This window comes from Mustela erminea, chromosome 1, assembly GCF_009829155.1.
Source record: "Mustela erminea isolate mMusErm1 chromosome 1, mMusErm1.Pri, whole genome shotgun sequence".
Taxonomy (NCBI): domain Eukaryota; kingdom Metazoa; phylum Chordata; class Mammalia; order Carnivora; family Mustelidae; genus Mustela; species Mustela erminea.
The window spans coordinates 52,812,282-52,836,166 of NC_045614.1; the positions used below are offsets into that span (position 1 = coordinate 52,812,282).

Below are 23,885 nucleotides of genomic sequence, written 5' to 3' on the forward strand. Positions count from 1 at the left end.
CCCACACCTCAGTGCTGGTTGTCTGGGCCCCGCCCACTGTTCCCACCCTGCTCTCCTCTTAGCACACCGTGTTCTCTACGGTCACCCTCAGACACAACTGTATGGCTCCTTCCACAGCTTCCCAAACATACTTTTCCTTACCTGAAATTCTCAACTCCCAATCCAAGTTTTAAAAAATTGCTAAATTCTTGCATCCTGTGAAAATACGTCTGTGCAATAGCACCATCTAGCAAGCAGAAGAAATTCTCAGAGAGAAGGCAATGGTTAATGGTATCCAAGAGCTCTACCACCATGTGTCCCTGTCCCAGGCAAATCGTGGGGGACACAGGAGCACAGAAAAGTACCCTCTCCTTCCTTCCTCTGTCTCTGTTATGCCCCCCGACACGCTCCAGGTGGACACGTGGGTCCTCGGCACCACCGTCAGCTCCCCAGTGCCCCTTGTCCCACCGGCCTGCTCTCTTCCTTCTCATTGTTGCTGATCCGGCTCTCCCCACCCACCCCCCTCTTGGCAGCCTGCCTTCCTCAGCAAAGGGTGTATAGTTAGAACTAGCAATTTAAATGCGTACATTTTCCTTTCTCTCTCTGTGAATTCATGCCCTTCATCTTCTCACACTGTAAAACTCACCTCTGCCTGCCCTCCCAGCCCTCCTCCAGGGCTCTTCTGGATTTTCCAGCCAGATGCCTGTGGCCTCTGGTCACTCACCACTCTCCGAAATCTACCCTATTTCCTGCTATTCCAGCATGGTGGGTTTCTCTAAGAGCCCCAGTGAATGTCTTCCACCTAAAGCTGTCCTGGCACAAAGGCACTTGGTATATGATGGATTAAAGTAACAATTGAATGAGGGACCGAGCTCCACCCAGCACCTCTCTCTCTCTCCTCTACCCATGACCTTGTGCTAGTCACTTAGCACCCAAACCTCATACCAGTATGTCTGTTAACCCAGCCAAGTCCAATTTCTTCTCCTGGGTGATTTCTCAGAAACTGCTGAGCCGAGCTGCTGAAGCACCGGGTGTTTCTGCTGATAATCTTCTCTTCCATTGTTACGGGCAGAGGCCTTGGGAAGGATTGGCAGCTTGTGCGTGACAGTGACCATCCTGCATAGGGAGGTGGGGGCTGGGGCCTTGGTTCTGTGAGTCCCTGAGGGTGTTGAGCACTTGGGCCAAGATGCTGTGTTAGCAAGGGGGACTGAAGTGGCAGACTGAAGTTAGCAAGGGGCCAAGTGGGCAGGTGGCCACAAGTGTGCTGCACTTGCTGAGCCTGGGCCACACCCTCCTTTCTCTGTCACAGTAGCCACATGGACTGGGGGTCCCCTTTTGTCATCCCCATTTTGCACATGAAGAAACTGAGGCTGAGTGAGTTGCTAGAACATGGACCCAGGTTTTTGTACCTCTTGGCCCACAGGCTCTGCGTCTCTTCAGTTTGGGTCCTGGATAAACAACCTTCCCTGAATTCTTCCTTTCCCTGAGGACCCTGGAGAAAGGACTGAAGATAGCCTTGCAGTAGAGGCAGGGTAGCCTGGAGGCTGGGAGCCTGGGCTTTGGAGTCAAACAAGGCTGAGTTTGAGTCTCAGATCCACAACTTTTACCAGCTGTGCTCTTCTGGGCCAGTCACTTCACCTCTCTGTGCTTGGTCTCTTTGCTCAGTAAAGCTGGAAATATCTTTCCTGAGGAGGTAGAAATGAATCAGAAAGGACTTGGGGCTAAAAAATGGCTCCAGGGAAGGAAATGTCTCCACACTGCAATCCGCAAAGGAATCCTTTGCTTTTTTAATCCTTTGCTTTTTTTTACTTCTCTTTGCCTTGGCAGTCCAGCACAATGGTTAAAGTCCAGTCTGTGGAACAAGATTGCCTTGGTCCCTACACAGGCAGGCTGTATCTCTGAACACCTCTGTGCTCTCAGGCAGGTGGCTTACCTCCTATGCTTCCACGTCATCACTTACAAAACAGGGATGATAATAGTACTACAGAGATCAAATAAATGAATATTTGTTAACTGCTCAGAAAAGAGCCTAGCACCATGTATTCACCATTATTTATTATTATTTTTATTGATTTATCAAAACTTTTCTGAGCATCTCCTCTGTGCCACTGGGAATAGATGAAAGTGGCATGTATGGTCCCTGCCCTCCAGGGTCCCAGCTTATAAGGAGATAGCTGTAAGCTCCATGGGCACCATGGGGTGAGGTGGGGGGTTGGCTGAGTATAGAGTAGAGGAAGGGTCTGTTCTGCCCAAGTTCAGGGCAAGGAGGAGCTGTCGGGGAAAGGCTTATGCAGGAGATCTGCGTACAACAGTGCTGGAAAACCCAGCAAGAGGTCGCTGGGATATTTGGGCCGGCTGTTGATGGGTAAGCAGGAATAGAATGGATACTGTGTGTCTTGCCCAGTCTCAGCATGGTGGGATGCACTTAGTGGCACAAGGTCTGCTGTCGTAAGCCTGCACAGTCTGGCTAGGCCCAGAGAGTCCCATAGCAGAAATGTAAGAGCTGGGCGTTGGCTCACCTCTGATTGCTCTCCACCCATCAGAGGGGGAGCTTTCCTAGAAGCGAAGGACGGGAGAACTATTCCAGTCCTAGGGAATGAGGAAATCCAGCCCTGCTCACAGAGACTGACCAGAGCCTGCCACTAGCGAGCGCCCAGCTCTCAGGACAGTTATGGAGACTCCCATCTCGCCTCCCAGACAGCGTCTCATTTAAGTGGTTGACCCTAGAACAGGGCCCAGCACACAGGCACATGACAGGAAGCATGGGGGAGAAGGAGTACTAGCTTCCGAGTCAGGAGTACCCAGTTGACGTTCTCACTCTTTTACTTCCTGTCTGAGCAACCTTGGACAGGTTACTTCCCCTCACTGAGCCTCAGTGTTCTCATCTGTTACATGGGTTTGCTGGAAATCTGTAAGTGCCTGGATTGTTATTATTCTCAGGCCCTCTTGTCTGTATGAGTGTGGAAAGAAGGGTGGGGCCCAGTGAGAGGGAAGCCCGGGGGTTAGGTCTGTTGCACTTGTCCAGAGCTGGGACCACTAAGAACAGACTTTCTCTCAGGCATGATGCCATCCTATCTGCCCTCTGCAGTTTGTGTGCGTGGAAAGCCTCGTGACCGCTGTGGTAGACATGTACCCCAAGGTCTTCCGGAGGGGTTACCGGCGGGAGCTGCTCATCCTGGCCCTGTCCATCGTCTCCTATTTTCTGGGCCTCGTGATGCTCACAGAGGTGAGTGACATGGAAACAAGTAAGTGATGTGACACGGTAACTTAAAGGTTAAGTGCTGGGCTCTAGGTTAGGCAAGTCTGATGTCAAATACCAGCTCTGGGATTGGTCGTGTGACCCCAGCCAGGTCTAGCATTTCTCTAGGACTCATTTTCTCCTCTTTGTGGAGATCCCTGGAAGTTCTCATTGAGCCCTAAGCATAACGTCTTCACGTGTGTGAAAGCTCAGCTAACAGTCACCGTGGTCACTACCAGAGGGGAATAAAACTCACAAAGAGAAAGACTGGGGTTATATGGTCATTATCCACCCATACAGTACTTTGGGGTGAAATGGACAGTGTCAGCCATGGACCCCTCAACCAGGTACTGCTCTTGGGCTGAAGTTCAGAGCAGGCTCTTCTAGAATTTCCATGAAAACAGACGTGCATGAGGACATTTGGCACCTCAGGCCCCTTGTCTCTCATCTCTGCTGGGCCTGTGAGTGAGGAAGTGTTCACCATGACCCCCCACATTAAGACTCTCATGATACCATGTTTCTCCCCCCGCTCCCACAACCATCCTGTCTAATAAATATTTTTTCAAGTACCTTGGGAAGGTGGGATGAGATATCTTTCTCCCCATGCTGACAATACTAGTTAATTAAAACACACACACACACACACACACACACACACACACATATACACACACATGCACACACAGAAAACTGTTGCCTAGAGACAAGAAGAGGTTTTGAAAGAAACATGGAAAGAAATGAGGGAACTCCAGTCCATTGAAGCAGCCGGGGTGACATTGAGGTTGGTCTGTGGATCCTCTGCTTCTTAGCTCAGAGGCTGCCTCCTGGAAGGCTCCTCTGCTTTCCTTCCTCAAGCACTTAGCTCCAGGCTTGCCCCAGCCTTTCTCCCACCTTAGAATGACCACTGTGTTCACCCGTCTCTCTGCGTCTAGGCCCCGAGGTCTTTGAAGGCAACAGCTGGACTTCACCGGCTCCGTGCCCTTGGGGCCTGGCAGGGGGTCGACGCTGAGGGCGTGGTGGCTGGTGTTATTACTGCTCCTAGTCATTGTCACATTAATGGGAGTGATAATCAGCTTTGAGCAAATGAATGGTGTGGCACTTCCCGTTTCCATCTCTCCTCTCCCCACATGGGGAAAGCAGCCCTGCAATGAGCAGGGCTTCATTAAGTGCTGATTAATTACACAAAGTAGAGTCTTCGTCACGTACAAATTGGGGGGTTAATGTGATGTGTTAACGAGGCTGATGGGAACGGGGCTACAAGAAGAGTGGGCATTGGCGTGGGTGTCATTGGCTTGGAGCAGACAGGCAGAGGACCCTCCTGGACCTCCAGCCCCAGTACCCCTGGCCTTGCAGAGCCTCCATGCCCACTCTTCAACCTGAGGCCATGGGTCTGTCTAGGGGTGCCTCACGGCCCCTGGGGCCCATCAGGGAAAGAGCGCTGTGGTGACTGTTAATCAGCACACCCTTGGGCTTCACATGCCAGCCCTCCAGCTCCACGGAGGAATTTCTGTGAGTGATTGCACCAGTGAAGTTCAGATTGCCAAATGGGCCATGTGGGCCTCAGCCTTCACAGTAATTGCTGGCAGGATCTTACCCCTCATTTACACACATTTAAAGTGTGGCTTTAGGGAAAAAATAGGCCACAGATTTCTTACCCTCCACCATGGTGGTGTGGTGGAGAATTAAGAGCATGGCATGGACTATGCAGCCGTACCACCTAGGTTCAAGCCTCAGGCTGGCAAGCTGGATGACGCACCACGAGCATTCTTGCTCCTCTGTGCCTCCGTTTCTCCTATGAAGACTTGAGGACAGCAGTTATGCCCTCCTTTTAATTATACACGCTGTAGGGATCTGGCAGACTGAGACATGGGAAGCAGCTCAATCAGAGCCCAGTACTTGGAGAGGGCTGCATCTGTATACACGATGTTCATGGGAGAAGATATTCCGGAGAGCAGTTAGGAGCATGGTCTGAGCTGTTAACTCAGAAAGCTGAGCACATTCCTAGCCACAGAGGAGCCTCAGTCCTGCTTCTCACTCTCATAGCCCCAAATATCCACCACAGTCAGCACCAACAGGAGGCCCTAGACCAGATATGTCCCAGAGATCCCCTTTGTTTCACCCCGCTGTGTTTTTAAGAACATAAAGAGGTTGCCAACAATTGAGAAGGACTTCTTGTGAAAATCTGATTTCTGGCCTCTTCTAGAAAAATCTGCAGATCTGGCCACACCCAGGCTTGCCTCCCCCAGCAACTTTCTTAAGGCATTGTGTGGCCACATGGGGCCTGTGCTCTCCAGTTACCCCCAGTCCCCCCACTTCCTGGGGTCACACACCGGGCCTACCTCTTTTCCTCATGTCATCTGTCTGGCCCTCTGGGCATCGAGATGCTGCCCCAGATCCAGCCAAAGAGATGAGTGAGGAAACAAACAGTCCCAGCCTGTGTGTGGTCTCAGAGGGTAGCAGGAGGCCCTAGAGGCCGTGGGAGCACTGGCTGAAAGCTTAATTCCAAGGAACAGGAAGCTGTCCAGGCTTTGTCCTGGCCTCTTACCTCCCTGTCCTGGCATTCACAATGCCTCCCCCAACCTGACCCTCCTCTTTTCCACTTTTATTTCTCCTGCTGTTGATTGTGTTATCCTAAGGGCTGTCATGTATTATATAGATGACCTATATAGATCCAAACCCTTCTGAGAGCTGCAGCTGCTGCCCTCTTCTCCTGCCCAGATGCCATCCCTCCTTTCTAGAAATCTTCCTGGTCATCTGGCCTCTGAGGCCTTTCCCTCTCACACTGGCAGTAGATACAGAGAGAACCAGTATAGGGGCCTACCCAGCAGAAGCCCAGAGCTAACAGAGCACCTGACAGGAAGACTTTAAAAAAAAACAAACAAACTGTGAATCCATAAAATGTGCTGCAGAGGCCTGAAGAGAAGATAAGTCTGTCAAAAGGGGCTTCTTGGAAGAGGTGACATTTGAGCTGAACTGTGAAGGAACTTACCAAATAAAGGAGGGACAGCATATGCAAAGGCACAGAGGCAAGACTATCCCTTAGTCTGTCAGGGGGAAGCATAGGGGGTTCTGCTGGGAGGAGGGGGAGACAAGGCCAAGTGAGAGGGCCGCTCTTACTGGCAGGCTGACAGGAGCCAAGGGGTAGTGTTAAACTGTGGAGTGACATAATTGGATTTACATAGTAGAAAGGTCCTAATGAAAGCTGATGTGCGGGGAAGGAGGTGAGGCTCTAGGCAAGGAGAGCGGTGGGGAGGCTGTCAGAGCCATCAGGGAAAGGGGCCGAGGCTGCCCAGCCTCTAGTCTCAGGTTTTCTGTGTGGTCTCTGACCTTTAGGGAGCAGAGACAAGAGAAACCTTCTCAAGCCCAGCTACCCCAGAGGGTGCTACCTTCGGGGTGCCCAGGTACAGAGGCTGTATTGTTTGAGGAGACTAGGAAGAAGCCGTCTGCTCTGGTGGAAGTGACCCTGGGCTGATGGTAGCCCCAGGGCCAAGCAGAGGGCCTTTCCAAGTCCAGCTGGCCAACCTGCTGTCCCATGTGTCTTTGCATCCCCATGTCCATGTACCTGTCCTCCTGCTCTGCAGGGTGGCATGTACATCTTCCAGCTCTTCGACTCCTACGCCGCCAGCGGGATGTGCCTTCTCTTTGTGGCCATCTTCGAGTGTGTCTGCATCGGCTGGGTGTATGGTAAGTAGAGGCCGGGCCCACCCACACGCCAGCAGCCTGTCAAGGTGCCCAGCATATGGACGCCTGGGGCTCTCTGCACTGGTTTCCTTCTGTATCCACCCTTCCTCCTTTCCCTCAGAGGATCAACCTGTCACATTTGTCAGGAGAGCTTCTTGATCTTATCCCCCTGCAGCACAGGTGGGGGTTCCAGACTCAGGCACTGTGACCTTGGGCCAGTGCCTCAGCCTCTGAGCCTCAGTTTTTCCATCTGTAAAATGGGGTAGTCCTCCCATGTCTCCAGGTAGGAGATAGTGTGGACAAAGTCGTCAGCATGGTGCCTGGCCCTCATGATCACCTGTCTTGTGGTCCTCCTGTTTCCTAAATCGAATGAGTGGATGAGGATTGCTGGACTCAGTGATGATGGCTATTCCCACTGTGAGCATAGCTTGGGAACAGGTCTCTCTGTGAGCTGCCCCTCTCATTAGCAGCCCAGCCAGGTGTCCCCTTCAGAGCCCTGCCTCCTGCCCCCACATATGTCAGCCAGGCCTTGGCCCTGCCTCTCTAAGGGACCATCTTCCATCTTTCTCCAAGAAATGTTTCCTTACACACTGTTTCCTGGGCCTCACTGACCAAGGTCAGGAAGGGTCTTTCCAGCATTGGTCCAGAATTCCTTCTACTGCAGTATATTCTGAAAACTCACATAGGTAACATCTTGGTAGTTGTTAAGTGGTAAATAAAGTCCCTGCTGTCATTTGTCTGTTGGGCTGGGGAAAGCAAACCCTCCTAGCCCTCCCTCTGAGTCTTGTACAAAAATTCTCTGGGGTGTGTGTGCCTGTTTGTTTTATTCTGGACAGGAAGCAATCGCTTCTACGATAACATCGAAGACATGATTGGCTACCGGCCATTGTCGCTCATTAAATGGTGCTGGAAGGTTGTGACCCCCGGGATCTGCGCGGTAAGGGCCCTGCCAGAAGCTGCCTCCAGGCTGGCCACCTACTCTCCCCTTCTAGCACCGCAAGCCCAGCTGAGGCTGGCCCCCTGGGAGACCCTCTGTTCTTCCAGAGAGTCCGCGGCACCCAACAGCTTCCTAAGTGGCAGTCGTGGGGGCAGTTTCTGGGCTTGGCCAGGGAGGGGACTTCCTGGGATCCCAGCTCTGCCACCAGCTTGCTATGTGACCATGAGCAAGTCCCCTCCCTTCTCAAGGCCTCAGATTCTATACCTGCAAGCTAAGTGGCTGGGGCCTGTCTCCATAAGGGCCAAGGATCGTATGAGAGACAACATTTAGCTTAGCCTTTAACAGAGAAAGCTACAGAATACAGCCACACCTTGGAGAGGTCTTCACATTTCATAAACACAGCCCCACGTTCTTCACGCAGTTCTTGGCACTGAAAGTGTCTCAGAACATCTTCACAAACCATCACAGTTCTGCAAAGGCCACTTTGAAAGCAGTCCCAAGAAGCAGCTAGAAAATTTCTTACTGGGCAGAGGCTGGGGATAAGGCTCCTGGGGTGGGAAGGGTTTCACAGCCCTGTTAAGGTACTGGGATCTGTGAGAGTCCATTCCTTATGTGAGCTGGCACAGGGCCTCGCCTGTCCAGGACTGCCACACGGGGTGGTCCCTAACCCCGCTGGCCTCCTGCACGCAGGCCTGGGCCTGAGCCTGTCACCGAAGGCTAGCCCTCAGGGACCTCTCCCCGTCTCTCGGCAGGGCATCTTTATCTTCTTCCTGGTCAAGTACAAGCCTCTTAAGTACAACAACATTTATACCTACCCCACCTGGGGCTACAGCATCGGCTGGCTCATGGCCCTGTCCTCCATGCTCTGCATCCCACTCTGGATCTTCATCAAGCTATGGAAGACAGAGGGGACGCTGCCTGAGGTGAGACAGCCCAGGTTGGGGGAGGGGTAGCGGGGTGGCAAGAATGGCTCTGAGGGTGCTGAGGCACACGCAGGGCCTGGCTCTACCTCAGGTGGGCTGAAGAGCAGGAGCAAGTCCATGGGTCTTATCTGAGCAATGAGTGTATGAAGAATGAGCCCTCATGTGTCTCCTGGGGAAGCCACGGCCAGCTCCTTCCTGGCAGGTGTTCACTCTTACCATGGTGTGAAGTCATCTCTGTGAGGCCTGGAGAGTGTGCCAGTTTCTCTGAGTGTCTTCATCTATAAAATGGGGACAACAGCAGTTCCTGACTTACAGAGGTTTTTATAAGGACTCAATGAGTTCATGGAAGGAAAGTACTTAAACTGGGACCTGGAACAGAGTGACAAAATGTTGGCTTTTACTGTTCTGTTAGTTCATGAATGACCCCATCCCCAGGACAAAGGGAGAAAATCTGATGTTGAGGGAACACCTATCCCCTGTCATCACCATGGTAAACTCTCTACATGTTATCTCCCATAGTCCTCAGAGAAAACCAGGGTGCTGGCCTCATTTTCTGCCTTCAGCAGGTAGAACCTGAAACTAAAGCTCAGAGAAATGAAATCGCTCAACCAAAAATTCGCATCGCACAGCCAAAACTTAGTAAACCAAATTTTTAAAATTGCGATATAATTGACATAAAACATTATGTTGGTTTTAGGTAACAACATAATGGTCTAATATTTGTATGTGTTGTGAAATGACCACCACCCTAAATCCAGTTAACATCCCTCAGCACAGTTAAAAATTATTTTCTCGTGATGAGAACTTTTGAGATCTTTTATCTTAGTAACTTTCAAATACACATTACAGTATTATTATCCATAGTCACCGTGTTGTGCATTACATACCCATGACTTGTTTATTTCCTGACTGGAAGCCTGTTCATTTCTGCCACTTCACCCATTTCACCTTCCATCCCCCCCGCCCACCTCTGGCAACCACCAGTCTGTTCTTTGTATTTTTGAGCTCAGATAGGTTTTGTTTGTTTGTTGGGTTTTGGGGGGTTTTTTTGTTTTTTTGGTTTTTTTTGGTTCCACATATAAGTGAGATCATATAGTGTTTGTTCTTGTCTGGCTTATCTTGGCATAATGTCCTCAAGGTCCATCTGTGTTGTCACAGACAGCAGGATTTCCTTCTTTTTTATAGCTGAGTCATATTCCATTGTGTAGATGTACCATAACCTCTTTATCCCTTCATCCACTGAGGAACAGTAAGGCTGTTTCCACCTCTTGGCTATTGTAAATAATGCTGCAGTGAATGTTGGGGGGTGTGGTGTACATACCTTGTCAAGTTAGTGTGTTCCTCTCCCTCAGATAAATACTGGAGTGGAATTGCTGGATCGTATGGTAGTTCTATTTTTAATTTTTTTTTAAGATTTTATTTATTTATCTGACAGACAGAGATCACAAGTAGGCAAAGAGACAGGCAGAGAGAGAGAGGAGGAAGCAGGCTCCCTGCTGAGCAGAGAGCCCGATGCGGGGCTCGATCCCAGGACCCTGTGATCATGACCTGAGCCGAAGGCAGAGGCTTCAACCCACTGAGCCACCCAGGCACCCCTATTTTTAATTTTTTGATGGAATTTCATACTAGTTTCCACAACGGGTACCAAATTTTAATAGAAACAATTTTATTAAAGTATGTTTAACGTATGCTAAGATTTACCCATTTGGAGTATGCAATTCAATGATTTTTATTGTAACTTTCTGTGTTCTGTGTATTAGAATCATCACCACAAATCAGCTTTAAAACATGTCCAGCACCCTAATAAGACCCCTCATGCTCATTCACTTTACCCTGTTCCTGCCCGAGACACCACCCATCTTCTCTCTGTCTCTGTGGATTTGCCTGCTTGGACATTGCCTGTCAGCAGCACCGTGTGTTGTCCCTTGGGGGCAGGCAGGGTGGTAAGCCACACAGTCCTACTCCAGAGCACTCACAGGCTCTTTACTCTCCTTTCCCACCTGCTGGCACGTCACATGGTTTGAGTCAGTATCTCACTCATTGAGCAAACTGCTGTGTGCCAGACACTGTTCTGTTTCAGCTGTGATGCCATTTAACCCTCATAGCGGTCCTGTGAGGTGGAGACTCTTACTGGCCCCACTTCACAGAGGAGGAAGCTGCAGCACAGGGAAGTGAAGCAACTTGTCTAAGGGCACACAGCCTTGGAGTGGCAGAGCAGAAGCTCTGAGCTCTTGTCACCTAAGTTTCGCTATCTCCTTCCTCTGCTCGGACTGGGCACCCTCCAGAGATCTCAGGGGTTCACCTTTTTCTCCCAGAACAAGGCCACAGGGAGATGGGAGTGGATGTGTATGCAAACACCCAAACATGAGTGCTAGCTCAGGGCTTCACCCAGCCCGCCTGCCCACGGGACGGCCAAAGATCCAGGAAAAAAGCCACATATCCAGCCCGAAGGACCAAGCTGAGAAAAAGTCTCTTACTCAAGCATGCCCATACCCCCTGGGAAAGTTTCCTTGGCTCCTGCAGGGAATTTAGGTCAAGGGCAGTCGGTTCTGATCTGGAACCAAACGATGTCCTTGGTTCCTGCAGGCCCCTGCCCAGACATCCAGTGGCCTTTGGTTTTCAGGAATGCCCAGTGTCAGGTGGGCAGGTGGAAGGAGAGGCTACTTTCCTGAGCTGCTTCTATCTCCCTGAGCTCACGCATCTGCCACCACAGAGAGCAAGGTTTATAAATGACAGCAGAACTGATTTCCAGGCCTTGCTTACTGAGGAAACTTGTGCCAGTTAGTTCACCTTTCCAGAAGGTTCTGACAGCTGAAAGAAAGGATCTGGATGGAAAAAGGGGGTCAATGGTACTTACCTGAGAGAACTGCTGTGATGATGGATAATCTGTGCTAATCTGTGGCAAGGTCAGCTGATCTGAGCCTCGTGTTAATCCCAAGAGGCAGGTGCCCTTGTTCTCTTTGACAGATGAGGAAACCAAGGCACAGAGAGGTTAAGTTTCTTGCCCCAGTGAAGTGACAGAGCTGGAATTCAAACCCAAGCACCCAGCTCTGGAGCCCATGCTCTCAGTCCTCTCCTGCATGGTGCCTGGCACACAGAAAGTGTTCAGCCTGGGAGATTTGGCCTGGTAATCCCACCTGGGCTGTGTAGATTCAACCTCTTAGTCGTGGCAGCATCTGGAAGAGAAGACAGAACCTTGATCATGAAAAATCAGACCTTCAAAAGTCTTTCCAGGCTTCCTGGGAAAGGGTTTATGCCCAGAAAAGACCTCCTAAGTCCTGGTCCAGTGCCTTCCCCTGATGGATTCTGCAGGATGTCCGTGGACCTGAGGTGTGGGGCCCCAGGCAGCACTGTGACAGCAGAAGCCTGCGTCAGGAGTCTGCCTGTGATCTCTACTCCTTCCCTGGTACAGTAGGGATGACAGCCACACCATCTGTGCCCAGCCCAAGGCTGGCCACTTTGCCAGGCAGCATGGGGCCACCATGGCTGCGCTGATGTTTCCATCTCCATGCATGGCAAAAGGAGCACACAGCACACACCACATATTCCCCTAGACAGTGGCCCCATGATAACATCGTCTTTGTGGGAAGCATACCCATTTGCCCGGCAATCACAGAAACAGGGCCAGAGGTACTGTAGATCACTTCTGCAACACCCCTCTCAGGCCAGTATTGTTCTCCCATTCCACAGAAGAGGAAAATGCAGCTCCTAGAGGTTATGTGAGCTGCCTAACAGAGCTAGTGAGAGGCCAAGCAGAGATTCAAAGCCAAACAGCTGTCTCCTGTGGAGGGAAAGGTGAGGCCATCAGCCCCAGTTATACCTGCAGTAGGTCAGGGACAGTACTAAGCATTTCTGTAAGCCATCACCTCACTCCTCAGCAAACCCCAGGAGTGGGTACCTCTGTCCTTCCCATTTCCCAAAGGAGGAAACTGAGACCTGGGAGGTCAGTTCATCATGCAGAACAGAGCTCTAAGTAACAGTGCAGAGGCCCAGACCTTGGTCTCGATGGTTCTGTGGCCTGCAGTATCCACCCGTGCAGTTGGGAGAGGCCGAGCCAGGCACCCGGACCCTGGCAGTCCCTCTCAGACAGTTCTTCTCCTTTCTAATCACATAGAAATTCCGGAAGTTGACCATCCCCAGCGCTGATCTGAAAATGCGGGGCAAGCTTGGGGCAGGCCCACGGACGGTGATGGTTAATGACTGTGACGCCAAACTCAAGGGCGATGGGACCATTGCAGCCATCACAGAGAAGGAGACACACTTCTGAGCCACACCTGCCACCTCGGATGCCTCTCCTTTCTTCCCTCCCCCGACCCCATGTGTATAAATGAATACCTGAGACACGTACTTCACCTAATGATAGAGGCTTGCTTGTTTTGCACAGGATTTATTAACAAGTTAATTTTAAGGTGGTCATGTACACTCTGGTTTAAAGTCCCATTCCTCTCCTTGCCCCCAGTTATCATGTAAGTAACATTATGAAGAGATAATACTGTACAGGGACTAGCAGAGTCTTCCGTGCTAGGATGGTTTTAACCAATGTTTTCTAGGGGTTAGGGAGAAGTTGTATCATATGGTCAAACTTTTATACTTGGGCTGTGGGGCAGGTGGGGTGGGTGTGATGCCTGATCTCTGTCAGCCTTTTAGCTGACCTGTCCATGTCCCATGTTCCTCCCTGACCATTACAGCTGCCCCTCTTCATGCCTCCAGGGACAGCTTTGCCTTCAAATCCTGCCTTTGCCATCCCCAACCTCTTAGCAGTGGGTTTGCAGACAGCAAGGCTGTGTCAGAGAAGAGAAAGTGATCTTTCTGCCCTGATCCCAGTAAGTGACCTTGGGTGCTCCCATCCCTTCCCTGGGCCTCAGTTCTCCCATTTCCTAAATGGGGAGGACCAAATCAAGTGATCTCTGAGGTCCTTCCTGACCTGGCCAGGTCTCTTGGGGATTCGCTTGTTATGTCTTGCTGGCTGTCAGGCCTGACCTTGACCTTGACCTTTAAGTGTTCTGAAGGCTCCCCCCTGCTTATTTAAAATCAAGTTTTTCATGGAAATGATGTGGCATTTTCCCCTTAAACTCTAGGTTGATGCATCTGTGAGTGACTCCATTCTCTGGAGTCTGGCCAGGTCCTCAGCCCCCGTGACAAGGCTCCTCCTGTCCTGTCCATCTGCTCTCCCTGTCATGTCTGCCTCTCCATTTTCATGGGGCTGACTGGAGTCACCTGCATGCTGGTTTTCAGGGTCAGGAAGCAGCTGCTATTCCCTTGCAGCTGTCTGTCCTGCCGTTGCTGCTGCCTCAATCAGGATCTGTGTCTAGGACCTTCTACCAGCTTTCCAGGGGAAAGAACCCCATTAGGGCCTAGAGCCTGGTTTTGTCTTCTGGCCCCTTCATCTGCCTGCCACTTCCTCTCTCTCTTATATCCTCTGCCCTCTTCTCTCTCCTGCTTTCCTGCTACCTCTTAGTCTTCCCCATCCTCCTCCTTATCACCAGCGGAACCTTCTCTCCCTACCCATTTTTTGGGAGCTATCCTAAATGCACCTCTCACCGGGGGCGCTGAGAAGCCTCAGCCCTTATCCTGGAGGAGAGAACTGGGCTCCCACCTCTCCTTCTGTGCAGGCCTGGGGTTGGTGGGGGTGAGGCCAGTGCTGCCTCAGACCTCTCTGCCTGACTTCTCTCTCTAACTGGATTTCCTTGGCCTTTTGTCTTGGATTCTGAGTTATTTGGGAACTGGGAAGGTACAATCTTTATCCTTTTCCTTTATGTCTCCAGTTTTATTTGGTGGAAACCAGAGCTTACTCTAAACCAAGGCCTTAGTTTCCTGTAGGGAACCCACATGTTTGATTCATCTGAAGCTTTCCAAACAGACAGCTTCTCTGGTCTGGCCAGCCCCCATCTGAAGCCTGAGTTTGTTAGAAGGGAGGCCCAGTGCCCTCTCTGAGGTAGGCTGGGATGCCTGCTTCTGGGCCCCCTTTTGCACACACTGCCAAGGACTGTCTGGCTCTCCCTGAGCTCTCGAATCTGGTGGATCCAGGAAGTGGACCCAGGAGGATCGGGCCTCATGCTGAGCCTTCTGCTGTGTCTGTCCTCGTCTGCTCTCTCCCACCAGGTGCCGGGGAGAGAGAGTCCCCACTGCTGCTGCTACCGGTTCTCCACCTACAGCTCTGAAGCCTCACTAGGGATGGGATGCACTGCACTGTACCTGTGGCACTTAACATTTCACTCACTTAACACTACTCATGGGGCAGGGTGGAGGGAGGGCTTTTGCTCTTTGTTTTTTGTAATTTCCTACTAGTATTTGGGCAACTTGGGGCAGGGCGGGGAGGGAAATGTGGGGGCAGGGGAAATGTCATTGTGGTGACTTTTTTGATATTCATTAGAAACAATACATCCTTTCTGAGATATTTACAGAATTATTAAAAAATGAAAAAGGTTGTACTGTTTTACATAATGAACGTTTTTATTGGGTATTCAAAGGGCACACGATTGTCTGCTTACTCATTTTTAAAAATTAAAGGAATGAACAAACTGTGTGTGGCGGTTCCTAGCAGAGTGGTCTCGCTGAGTTGTCCTTCCTGTGTTTTATCACATGCATGATTTATCTGCAAAACCCTCTTGGTTCCATCCCTGGAAGTCGTAGTTTCAACTCAGGATTATAAATTAGAAGCAGCCAGGGGTGTTTCAGGAGCCCACACTTCTTCCTTCCATGTGCTCAGCATACATTGAATGTCTGCTGGATGCTAGGTGCTCTACAGAAGTTGTCTCTTTACTCTTCAAAACAATCCCATAAAGCAGGCATCTCCCCATTTTACATTACTTCCCCCACTTTACAGATAGGGGAGGTTGAGGCACAGAGAAATTGGGTCTATCTGAACTCAAAGCCCGGTCTCTTAATCACTCTGCCTTTCTGTGTCTCATGCTGTGAGCCCCAAAGAAGGCAGCAGCTGCCTCGTCATGGCCACAGTGGCTGCCGCAAAGCTCATGGGCCCGACCTGCTAGGGAGACCTGCATGTCTGAGGCAGACAAGGTGGGGTGGAAAGACATTGAGGTTGGAAGCGTGGAGTCCTGATTTGGGCTCCACCCTCTGCCCTTGCCAGCCTCCAATTTCTCATCTCTACAAAGAAGATAGTAGCTCCTGTTTCAGGAGTGAAGATTATGAAGATCCCGTGAGGGTGATTATGAAGATTATGAAGAGCTCTGAGTAGGATTGGTAGAGCTTTGTATTCACATTGGTTATCATCATCCTGAACCAATAGTGCCCAGGCTCTAAAAGTGTAGCATTGCTTAGAACTTGGGCAGAAATCTCTAAATCTGCATCTGCAATTTCCAAAGAATTGCTTGGGACAACAAAGCATGTTTTGTCCTGCCAGTCCGTGGAACAGTACGATCATTACACACAGCATCTGCTTGTTCCTGTGTGGTTGACTCTTCTACTTCAAATCCCTGATCTTGGGATCCACCAGAAACTATCTTGACCTCTCGCACTCTGAGATGGTAACATCTGCTCATAGGGAAGGCATCCTACAGAGTTCCAGGTTCAGAAAATCTCTGATCCCCAGAGGGTCCCTGAGAACTTCATAACTTCATAGAGCTATGGGGATTGGTACAATCACTGTTTGCCACTATTCCCTCCTCATGTCCAAAGTGGTACAAAGCATCAAGACCCAAAGAGGCTGGGTCACAGAAATGTGGGTCTCCCTCATTCCCAGGAAATCTGATTGATGGGTGCTTAAGCTTGTAGAATTGGTAACCTATGGCATTATTTTACTCAGTAAACCCTGGAAGCTGCAGTGTGTGCTGGTGACCCTGCTGGCCAGGCAGGACTCTGCAGCCTAGCTCTATTAGGCACTGCAAATAACCAGAGCAGAGGAAGTGAAGTCAAATGCTACTTGGAAATGAAGTCAAAGGCTACTTCAGACCTAGGAGATTTTCCTCTGATTTTGGGTGGGGTGGGGAGCAATGGGAGTCAGGCACCAAAGACCTGACATTTTCTGCTGATGGCTGCAAATTTTGGAAAAGATCATGTATTCAACAGGCTTCTTCTTTTCCTTGAATGTCCTGTTCCTCTAGGTCAAGAGGACAGGTGTCCACACTTCTCTGGACAGGGGTAAATGCATGCAGAAGCCATTCTTCCTTCCAAGTCTCAGCCTTCTCCAGCCAGTTTGAGTTCTGTGGTGTGGCTCTGGGCAAGTCTGTCCATTGTTCTAGGCCTCAACTTAGCCATTGGGAGAACGGCGAAGAAAATAAGACCCAGGGAGGAAACCTACCTGGCTCAAGATCCCCCTAGAAGCCCTCTGCATCTTCTCAGACTGTTAAAAATCAAATGGGCCCTTGACCTGGACATCTTGCTACCCTTTAGGAAGCCAAGTCAATCTGTTGCCAACTCTTGACCTTCTCTGCCTCTCACTTCTGGATAAAATCCATGTTGCAGGAGATACCCATGCACTTTTCTCAGAGCCTCCAGGTCAGCTGACGCGTCAGAACCATGAGAAACTACAGGCAGAATGCCAAGGACTGAGTGCTCAGGGAGTGCCAAGCAGAAGAAAAGGACTATTTACTGAGCAGCTATTATGTTCTAGGTATCACACCTGCATTACCTCATCGGAGCCTTACAACAAATCTAAGAAGAAAGTGTTATTTATCCATTTCTCATATGGAGGAACTGAAGTTTGGAGGCTAAATAATTTGTCTCCAAAATGATAGACCTCCTGGTAGGTGGAGAAGCTGGGCTGAACCAATGTTTGCTGGTTCTAAATAGAGCCCAGGTACCCAACCACCTAACCAAGGATATGGAACTTGAGCTGCACCTTGAGGGACAGGGAGATTTCACCAGGCAGGGAAGAGCATTTGAGAGAAGGGAACGGCTTAAGCAAAGGTAGAGGCAGAAGAATGTCTTTAAGCAAATATGGCAGAAACTAAAATTTCTCCATCCCTGGTCTACTTTTACAAGCCCTCATGCTACTTTACCAGCTGTGAGGGTAGCCCCTCCCTCTTCTCTCAGAGAAAGGGGCTTAGGTAACATCCTGCTTATCAAGGATGGTATCTGGTGTGACACAGTGGGTGCTCCACGGAACAGGGCCTTCAGTGAACAAGTGCTTGGCTGGCCCTGGAATGGGGAGCCACTGGAAAGGGAATCAACAGACACTGAAGACCCACTCAGTGCTGGAAATCATGCTGGGTCCCTTCTTTTTTTTTTTAAACATTTTCTTTCTTTTTTTTTTTTTTTGAAGATTTTATTTGTTTATTTGACAGAGATCACAAGTAGGCAGAGAGGCAGGCAGAGATAGAGAGAGAGAGAGAGGGAAGCAGGCTTCCTGCGGAGCAGGGAGCCCGATGCGGGGCTCGATCCCAGGACCCTGAGATCATGACCCGAGCCGAAGGCAGCAGCCCAAACCACTGAGCCACCCAGGCGCCCCAATGCTGGGTCCCTTCTTATGTATTATCTTGCCCTCAGTCACCTTGTGGATTGGCAAGGTGTTCGTATTCTACCAATAAAGAAATGGGCTGAGTGAAGTTGAGTTAGCTGCCCAAGGTCCCAGAGCCAGTTAATAGCAGAGCTATGGTAGTGGCCCCATGGGGCTCTTGCTCCAAGTCCCATGCACTTTCCACAGACCACTTTTGGGAGCCTCCAGTGGCCACCACAGCCATCAGCACTGATGAATCATTGCAGGCCATGGAGAAACAGATGGTGGAGACCAGGTGGAGAAGGTCGGAAAGTCTCGAGGACCCTTGAATAATCTTTTGGACACCAGGGACCTCTGGGAGCCTCCTTGGTATCCCAGAAATGATAGAAGGTCACCAGGGCTCTCTGAGGTGGACAAAGGGATATTTGGGGCTAGTGAGAGGCACTGAGAGTGGAAAGGACCATTAGAACCCTGGAGACCTGTAGGAGAGATTGAGAGGTCCTGAGTGAGGAGCCAGAATTACGTGGAGTCAGCAATGAGAGACAGCCCTTGAGGAATTACGAAGCGTTGAGCATACTGGAGGGTGGGTATGGGAGCTCCAGGGAACTGCTGGGGGAAATGAAGGTTTATTGGGGAAGCACTTCAGAGTTGCTGGGGATCATCAAAAGCTGTAAAAATATATTACAGCCCTTGGTCATTACAGGGGGCACTGGAGCCATGCAGAGTTCGGGGGGTACTTAGGGTCACTGTGGGAAGCAGTATCTGAGGAGCACCCTGCAGGATGCAGCCTTGAGGAAAGTGAAGGAGAGGAGGGCAGGAACTTGGAAATCCTCCTAGAGGTGGCGCATGGACAGTGTAGATGCGGTGACAAGGGACTGAGGACCAGGAGGGCCTGCCTGGCAGCGATGGGGAGGCCCAGCCAGAGCTGCAAACCTCAGGAGACAGCAGGCAAGTTGCGCCTGGGCACAGGACTCCATGACCTTCATCTCACAAGAGTGGAGCAGGCTTGACTCTTCCCAGAGATCCCACACCTGGATGTGCCAACCAGCCAACGCTTGGCTTTTCTGATCTCCATGGAATTTCCTTTGTCTTCCTTTTGAGTATCTTTCCAAAGCCAGCGTTTCTGGAAAGAACAGGCTCTGGGAGTCTGGTCTGAGCGGGAGCTTGGGCCCAGTAGGGAGGTCCGGGCCTGATGTGTGGACAGTGGAGAGAAGGGACAGAGGAAATAGTAGAGCAGGCAAGTATCATTGATCACCTCAAGTATCATTTATTCAGTACCTACCATGTACCTGGGATAGGTTCAGGTATTTTCCGCAATGAACACAACTGCAGCAATTCCAATTTATTCCCATTTTACAGGCATGGAAACAGGCTCAGAGAGGTAGGGGAAGGAGTTAACCAAGGTCACATAGACTGAGTTGGAATTCAAAGCCAGGTCTATCAAATCCAAAGCTCTTAGTTTTTTCTCTATACCAGGTGGCCATTGGGGTGGCCCAGAGTCTCTAGCAGGGAAGAGTGGGCCCTGGGCCTCCCTTCCCTCCTTACGGCCCTCCCACCTGGAGCCCGGGGCTCCAGCAGACTCTGGTAGCAGCAAATCAGCCACCAGGTGGCGCTGCTGGTAAGCCCAAGCCCCCTCCCCAGGGTCCAGGCTCTGAGTAGTGAGGTCAGAATTGGAGCTGGGACCACAGGACTACTAGGCCCTCTCTAGATGCCCAGATGAGGGACAAAGAGGCTGCCCTTGACAAAAGGATGCAATTCACCCTTCTCACCCTGCCCTATCCCTTGCTCCTGTTCGAAGTATTACCCCAACAGCCAGGCACACCCGCTTTCAGTTCTCAACTTCCCCACTAGTGGCTCTATGGCCTTAGGCAAGTGACTCTGACTATAGCTTCCTCATCTGAGCAAATGGACGGAATAGCAGCCTTTTGGCAGGGATGCTGAGAGAATTAAATGAGACCATAATTCTATGTGGCTGACACATAGAATCTTGTTCTTCTGTGTCACTTTTCTCAAGATGACATCAGAAGAGCCCCCACTGGCATCAGGAGACCTATGTCCTAGTTCTCTACTCTCTGTCAGCCTTGGACAAAGTTACTTTGCCTTCCTGGGTCTCAGTTTCCTCATCTGTAAAATGGGGCTAATCACAGGAATTCTCTCATTCAGTTATTCTGAGAATTAAATGAGACAGTGGCTCTATGACATTTTGTTTTATAGAGCTCCAAAAGAACAGGAAAAATGATTAGTGAAAATATTCACATTCCCTGGAGTCGTAGTTAGGTGAATATGCAATGATGATAAGGTATGCAGGGGGCAGGGCAGCCCCTCAGGGACTGACTGAGCCTATGGGCCAGGCTGTGGGTTTTGCCCTGACCATGTACCAGCAATTACACAGGCCCTGTCAGCCAGGGTCCACCTGTGCCTGCTCAGTTTCCCCCCAACCCCTACTTTCCTCTATCATCCCTCAACTCCTGTCCCCAACACACTGGGACACAAAAATATAGAATAGAGGTGAGAAGGCTAAACAATGAAATAAGAGGATGATTATCTCTAGATGATAAAATTTGGGCTGATTTTTATTTTCTCCTTTATTTCTGTACTGTCTAATTTTTCTTTAACAAAGAACATCTATTGCTTTTATATTCCAAGAAAATAAAATCAATAAAGCTATTTTTAAAAATCCTCTCCTCGCCACTTGGAGGTTGGTTACAAATGAAGACTCGGAGCAATGAGAAATTATTCTGATGTGGCTGGAAGAAATGATGAGCAGGAGAAGGGAGGGGGTGTGTCGCCACTGCAAAAACTCCTCCAGTCCTCTGGCTCCAGCCTCCCCTGGGGATTCTGAGCCTCAGAATGAAGGAGAAGCAAATGGAGCAGGACCTCTCCACTGGGCCACATATTCTCCACATTTCTGTGTGGTCCAGGCATTCCAACATCTTCAAGCATTGCAGGAAGCTCTTGCAGCTGTGTGAGGAGAAAAAGAAGCAGATAAGCAAGGCAGCCACCCTTGGTTGAGAGCTGACTATGTGCTAATTACTGCCACTGCTTTTCATCTCATCAGACCCCACCCCCCATCGTAACTACACATGCTCCCTCAATGGTGAGGGAGCTAGGATTATTTGCCAGATGAGATTATTACTGCCTCCTGGGTATCTCCAGTTGGGTGACTGTTGGGGCCTCTCAAACTCCATTTTCTCAATTGAATGCCTCCTCTAACTCACATACCTCCCCCCAGTCTATCCCTCCTAGTCTCAATAAATGACACCATCATTCTCCAACTTCCTTCATTTAGCAAATATGATTTAGCAATCACTATGACCCTGCCCTCAAGAAGTTCTATTGAGAGAACAAAACAATGACCTTTTTAAAAAGTAAACATATATCATATAGCAGAAGATAAATGATCTGGCTAAAAATAAAGGAACAAAGGTATAGGGAGGAAGAGGAACTATGGGTTAGGGTTGGAATTTTACATAGGATGAGGGAAATCCTCACTGAGAAGGTGAGGGACAGAGCCTGTGATTTCCTAGAAAAGAGCAACCAGGCAAAGGAAGCAGCATGGGCAAAGGCCCTGGGGTGAGAGGTTCTCTGCGGTGTTCCCAGAGAAGCTAGGAGACCTGGGTGGCTGAAGCAAAGTGAGCAAAGGGAAAATTTTAAAGTGAGGTAGGGGAGGTGGGGCAGCAGATGACAAAGGACCTGGGAGGCTGGTGTAGATGTGAGATGAGGGTATTGAGCTGAAGGACGTAACCTGATTTGTTTTAATACGAATTTCTGGCTACAGTGGTGGACTTGAGTGGAAGCAAGGAGACCAGTAGGAGACTGTTCTAGTCTAGGCAAGAGATGATGCTGGCTGGACCAGAGGAGACAGCAAAGAGAGGACATGATCAGATTCTGGGCTTATTTTGAAGGCAAATTAACGAGACTTCCTAGTGGATTAGAAGTGGGGTATAAGAGGAATCGAGGATGACTGACTGTAGGGCCAGCTAGTCAAGTGAGAAATCCTCCTCACTCCCCTCCTTCCATCAGTCAGTGAGTTTCCTTGGTTCTTCCTCATCAAAATCTCTCAAATCCATCCACTGTCCTCCATCTCAGCCACTGCCCTGAACCACTCACCATCAATTGGGCCACCACTGTGACCTCCTGCCTGGCCTGCCTGCACACCTCCCATGCATTCTCTTCTTATAATAAAGCATTTCACACCTTGTGCTCCTGGCTGGGTGGACCTGAACCAGAGTGCTTCCCACCTCACTCAAAGCCTCTGTCAGGGAGCTTTCTTTCTGCCCAAAAGTTACCACCCCAAAAGGAAATCGGGAGGCACTGTTACCAACAGAAGAGGAAAAGATGCCGGGTGACCAAAAAAAACCCCACAAAGTTTACCACCCAGCCATACCCACCCAGTTCCATGATAACTAAGCATCAATCAAAGGGGAGAGGATGGTGGCCCCAGAGGTAGTAGGGAAGGCTTCCTGGAGGTGGTGGCAGGGGATGGGTCTTTGAAGAAGCTCAGAGCTTAGTGATTTCAAGTGGTGGGCTCTGGCATTTCACAAATGTGGGTTTGAACCCTGGCTTTACCACTCACACACCCTCTGGGTGACCTTCAGTGTGTCCCTTCATTTGTTGGAGCCTCAATTTCCCTCATCTGCAAATTGGGACCAAGAATCCTCAAGCCTAGAGATTTTTGCAAGATTTGGGAATTTCATTAGGCTGTGGCTTAACCTAAGATGATGTCTCCTATAGCCTGATGGTACCCTCTACCCCATAAAAGGAATAGGCACAAAATTTAGAGTTAGACAGACTCAATTCCCACCCCAGCTATGACACTTAACAGCCCAGTGACCTAGGGCAAAGCCCCACCATTTCTGAACCTCCATTCTTCCCCCTGCAATGAAAGCAGGGCAAAAAATGGAAGCTGTCCATGCACTCAGCCCATAGTAGGTGCCCAGCCAAGGTGCAAAAGAGTTAGGACCTCACCCAGGAGGCATCTGGCCCCATTGCATGAACACCCCCCTTCCTGGGCCAAGGCAGCTGCAGCCCCCATGCAGCGTTTTTTTATCTCCAAGCTGCAGTGGGCTCCAAAGCGCTCGGCAGAGTCCCTGGACAAAGGGCTGTTTCTCCCGCGGATCTAAAATTGCCTCCCTCTGATTGCCGCTATACAAACCCAGGCGGCTGCTCGCTTCCCCCATCCAGTTGGGTCTATTTCAAGAACACGCTGATTAGCGCTGATTGCGCCTTGATTATGGAGAACGCATCACTCAGCCCCCTCCCCAGGCTCTGTGGGGAGTACATGCTCCCACACCCACCCCCCACCCCACCCCCAGTGAGTGGTGCAGCCTCCCTGGGTTGGGGTCCTCATTCTGCTTCTACCGCCCATCGGACTTGGTGCAGGTCACTTTCCCTCTCCCTGGCCTCTATTTACTCCACGGCAAAATTCGCCTGTGCTAAAAAAAAAAGAAAAGGCATTAAACAAAATTGTGCCCAGGGAAATGTGGCTTTAATGGTGGGCTTTTAGACATTGTGATAGGTCACTAGGAGGTAGGACATGGTTTGGGTCAGGGGAAGCAACTCTTCAAAACACACCCATTCACACACATATGTCCATGCGCACCTGCGTGTGCACGCACACACACACACACACGCACATAGATTGTTCCTGCCTCTGCCTGTACTTGAGGCTGTCCTTGGCAGGGTGGGATTGAACTTTAATAATGAGAGCTTCCCTTACTTTGCACATGC

General features: G+C 50.2%; 1 protein-coding gene across 1 annotated transcript in view; it reads left to right on the plus strand.

The window, feature by feature from the left end:
* SLC6A11 (solute carrier family 6 member 11) overlaps positions 1-15,185 on the plus strand; it is a 128,524-nt gene extending 113,339 nt beyond the window's left edge. Inside the window, exons 10-14 of the mRNA XM_032327206.1 lie at positions 3,068-3,205; positions 6,799-6,901; positions 7,735-7,835; positions 8,588-8,758; positions 12,873-15,185. Of these exons, the coding sequence (XP_032183097.1) occupies positions 3,068-3,205; positions 6,799-6,901; positions 7,735-7,835; positions 8,588-8,758; positions 12,873-13,025 (666 nt within the window). The 3' untranslated portion in view covers positions 13,026-15,185. The remainder of the gene's footprint in view (positions 1-3,067; positions 3,206-6,798; positions 6,902-7,734; positions 7,836-8,587; positions 8,759-12,872) is intronic.
* Positions 15,186-23,885: the final 8,700 nt, after the last annotated feature.